The sequence below is a fragment of the Echinococcus granulosus genome (assembly GCF_000524195.1).
Source record: "Echinococcus granulosus chromosome Unknown EG_S00005, whole genome shotgun sequence".
NCBI lineage: Eukaryota > Metazoa > Platyhelminthes > Cestoda > Cyclophyllidea > Taeniidae > Echinococcus > Echinococcus granulosus.
The window spans coordinates 260740-265446 of NW_020170385.1; the positions used below are offsets into that span (position 1 = coordinate 260740).

Here is a 4707-nt window from a genome sequence, read left to right on the forward strand (position 1 = left end):
AAAATAGCGTTGGCTCGGACACACCACTGGGAACGCTAGACAAATTGAACAAGAAACTTGAAAAACAGGGAACACCCTATGTCGTATTGAGTGGGAAGGGTTCTACCACGTAAGCCGCCTAAATGAGCTTGTTTTGAACGACTCTGATTAAAACTATCACCTGGGTTGCCGATCTGTACCGAGTCTCGTTTTCATACGTTGATTTACTTTGGCTGAGAGTACGTTTTGTGGAGTGTCTTTGAGCGGGCTCTGGTTAAAAGCTGCAAGGTTAGACCTTACTGTCCGGAGTTTTAGGCAAAAATAGCCATCTGTCAAAACTTGAATGCTGGATTGTTTCGGGTTTTTAGGCGTAAATTACATAATCAGCATAGAAGGCCAGTGCGCATAAAATGCGCCACACTCATCATTGTTATTCTTTGTAAGCATAACGGTGCCTTTGCCTTTTTTAGGAGGAGCCTGATGAAATGAGATCCTCTGCGCTTTCCGTACTAACAGTTGTCTATTACGTACAGGCCTTTTTGAAGCAACAATTAATAAAGGCATGTAATTCTCCTACCTTGCCAATTTGCTTAATGTTGGCTCTCCTAAAGTGCATCTTCACGAGGTCACGGCAATGCTGAGATTGCGATATTGGAGGTTACTAGGAGGCAATGTAAAGCAATGTTTCACGTGCGTGTGTGGTTTGATCGAGCGTGGTTTCTGTAAGGAGTTATTCGCGGTTGAGATGATACATGTTTTAGAAACACCTCGAACAGATTTTTCTATAACTGCGGTGTCTGGTGGTCATGATGATGCTCTTGGAGTGAGGCTTGAATTGGTTGCCCTCGTGAAAGACGATAATTTCGAACAGGATTGAAATGTGGGGATTGTTGCTTTTAACTAAGTGGCCCAATGCCTTTGGTACGTGGATTGGTATGCTGCAAAAGATATCCGAGTATACAACAAATGCTTTAGCTAATAGAAAAGGAATTGCGGAATCAGTCTTAAAGCACAGGATCTCTTCCTCTATATGAAAAAATCAGGCTAAAGACAAAAGTGGGGCGAAATTTGTCTGAGATATTTTGCATTTTTGTTGGCTCTGGTCTACATATTCGTTTTGAACTGCTCCTTTAAATGTGATTTTTTTTAAGCAGATATAAATGAAGTAGACCTAGTGCTTAAGGCCAGTTAGGGCTATTTTCAGTCTTTCCAAGTCTACAAAAACTAGATGCGCCATCAGGTCCTGCCGCTTCATTCGTACCGCATGGGTTGGTCACATCCAATCCATTATTCAGCCTCAAATGTCATCCATCATCATCTCAACCTATTTCGCACGAAGGCTCTCTTTCAGCATTTGGGTTTCCAGATCAGGTAAATGTATTTAAAACCTCAGTCAATTTTGTCCAAAAATGTGAAACGGTGTTACATATATGAAAAAAAAATGTTAAAAAAAGATGAAGAAAGAGCAAATGTGTGAACAGTTTGAAATCTGGGGAGAAGTTTATGTGGACCTGAAGCGGCAATAAGAACTTGCCCCATTTTCCCCTCAATTGTCTCAAATGCCCAAATAGTAGTACTCTTACAAATACTGATGTGCAGAACCAATTGGTTTCGTTTATACTTATGTAAGGCCGCGGATTTAATTACAAATATTCTCAGAAGTTGGAATTAGTTACCACTGACATGTAACGAAGTCCTTAATTAGAAAGCAAACATTAATAATGCTTTATTGCAATTTTTAAAAGACGATACTTCATATAACTCACTTCCCAAAGTCAGCATTCTCTGGTAATATTTTGTGGAGAGAAGTGAAAAGACCTGGAAAAATAGCACTGATAAGTATTTTGAGAGGGTAATAATAACAAGAACAGCACAAGCTGTTGCGAGGAGGCTTGATAGGCTTGGCGTGAAGCGCAAACAAATTGCGCAACGTAGAAGCGCTGCCTTTTTAGCTTTGGGTGACCCAAATTTCGCTACTATTTATTGGAGTTCAGCATCACAGCAGGTTGGTCTGCCGAGTTAAGTACAAAATTATTTTTGCACATCATATGGAGATCGCATCTCTTTTGCCGTGAAATACTGCCAGATACATTGCTACATGAACTTAAACAAAAAAGAAATAACTATGCAGAAGTCCTCTTCTGTGTCAGGTGTACCTTCATGAAAAAGACGACTTATTAGCGTTAGCGGTTTGTAGGCGATTACGCGACGTGACCTTCGAACGGCAGGAGATGCTGCTGCAATCATGGCATTTAAAATCCTGCCATTACAACATCATCTAGGCACATTCCTAACCAAAGGGGAGGAACGAGTTCCGTTGAACCTCTGTATACATGTAGTACCTGTTTTAAAGGCAACGACTTGCGAATGAGCGAGTACCGAAGCTTTTGCCTTAAGCGCGTTCTACTTGTCAAAAGAACTGTAGCCTGCCAACCAAAAACTATTGGGATATTTTTATGCGGCAAAGTGGACGTATCAATTGCTGCTGTACTTCTCGTCAGTTCCAATAGCTTCTGTTTCATGATTTCCCATTTTACGAGCAGATGAGAATTAATGGAAAGCCAGCTTCCTTACACGAATATTCATTCAGCTTGAGAACTCGGGCAACGTTTTTTGCAGAAGCGGTTGCAAAATATTCATTATTTTTATTGATGGGGAAAGTGCTTTGGTGGTAGAAACTGGGGATGGGCAAATTTGAACTTTTAAAATCCTTTTCTTAAGGTTGTAAATTGCATGGGTCTCCAAAAAAGCTAGATTTTAGTATTTTACGAACCAGGTAACTTTCTCCAGTCAGATGTTCAAGAATGACGGATTTACAAGACCGAGCAAATTAATAGCTTCCAAGTAACGGGTCCACTTTAAAATGACTATAACAACAGGCATATTTTATTTATCTGTAGTATAACAACTTCAGAATGCGCGATTGGAGAACTTATTCCAATGTTTTCAAATTCAACGAGAATGCTGTATTAGGAACAGAGCTGTGGTTTGAAATTGAGCCACAATTTAGACCATTCCCATGCTTCGCCCTATGTTACTGCAGGATGAAATCTGTTTCATCTGAAACCTGCGTGTTGCGGAACTAGCAAGTGAAGTATGTTTCACATAATAACAACCTTGTTACCCAAATACTCATTGCATCACGCTGTCGAATAAAGTGGTACGAAGTGCTGTTGCCCAGTACTGCCGTAGGGAAATGCATCGCGTACAAATTTTACAAATACCCGTCGGTCGCTAATGGAGACTGGAAAACCTGCACGGCCATTGCAGACGCCTCATAATTTTGCATCGCCTAATTCAAGCTCGATTTGAAATTAGTGCAAAAGTAACATCCTCGCCTCTCTTCCATCAATGGCATATTAAAATAAACAAACTGCGTATCAATAGTTTTAAGAATAATGAATGACTGGTAAGACATTTAAAGTGCATTTTATCAGCGAAGAAGAACCACAGTAACATGCTCCACTCGTTTAGAGGTTTACCTTCGATTGGTGTTGTTCTCCGCAATCCCTCCTTAAAGTTCTACCATGTGCTTATATTTCTGACTCTGTATTCCCACTAAGAGGAGTAATGATAAGTCTAGTCACTTCAGTTGCAAAAGTTCTTATCGCAGATGAAGGGGGTAGGCTTAAGCAGATTGTATTATCCAGTTCTACATGAATATTTGATCTAGATTGCAAAAAGGTGTTCTCTTCTTAATGCTTTTCAGCTAATAAGCCACTCTTCGATAGGATGTGTTCTCGGGTTAAAATATCATGGCCTTAATATGACAGCCCCTCAAAAATTCGTAAGCAATTTAGGACTTTAAGCTCTTTCGATTTTTAAATCAGGTTCAAGCACTTTCTAGTTCTACATTAATTTTGATCTATATTAGTAAGACTACCTGGCTTTACACTTTGAAATTGGTGTGAAATGACAGTCACACTCTTCCAAGCTCATAAAAATTCGTAAAATATCTGCCTTTTCCCATAAATCATTTCACTTTAAAGAGGTGATACCCTCGCATAAAAAGACTTCGGGTGCGCATGCTTGCGTCTTAAAACCCGTTCCTTCCTTAGACTGTTGATGTCAACGTGTTTTAAGGTGGTGGCCAGAATTCTTCAGTATGTGTAGATCATGAGGAGAATGTAGCTAAGTTGTCGCCCACTTAGAATGGGCTTACATTTAATTTAACTCAATCAATTTAGTTAAAATAGGCCGGCTAAGCGTGCACACAAAGATGGCACACTCCACTACATTCAACTGTACCAGAACAGTTTTTTAAGTTGAGTATTTAACTATTCGCATTAAGGGTTTCGATTACTGTCTTGGTGGTCCTGGATTCCGCACATGCAGTTTCTGCTGACATTCCACCTGTCTTTCTATACGATTGTACTAAATTTACCCTGGTGCTCAGTGTAAAGAACTCCTGAATGGTGATCGAAATAAGATCTGGAGAATTCATCCACCTGAAACAAGAAATAACAAATTCGTAGAGTTTGGTTAGGTGGGACCAAACAGTTTACAGTTAAACCACAGTCCGGATTTCATTTTTCCGTAGAAGATATCGGTTTTTCTTACAGGAAGTAAGCAAACACCGTTATGAGCCTTGCTTGTGTACATCAGATGCTTTTATTTCTGTGGGAAATCCAGGTATATTTTAGAATGGCTGACCCAGAGGAATACAGGAAACTAAAAAGGTCACTCAGTAATCTGCGCAAGTGGACGCTGATGTCACTGAAGGTGCGT

At 40.0% G+C, this 4707-nt stretch overlaps 1 protein-coding gene across 1 annotated transcript in view; it reads left to right on the forward strand. All coding sequences in view use genetic code 11, as the record gives it.

Annotated features, from left to right (window-relative positions):
* The window catches only part of EGR_01294 (U4/U6.U5 tri-snRNP-associated protein), a gene marked incomplete at both ends in the record, with an annotated part of 4165 nt that extends 3309 nt beyond the window's left edge, over positions 1-856 (forward strand). The window contains one exon of the mRNA XM_024490543.1: positions 741-856. Within this exon, the coding sequence (XP_024354867.1) occupies positions 741-856 (116 nt within the window). The remainder of the gene's footprint in view (positions 1-740) is intronic.
* Between the last annotated feature and the right edge of the window lie 3851 nt (positions 857-4707).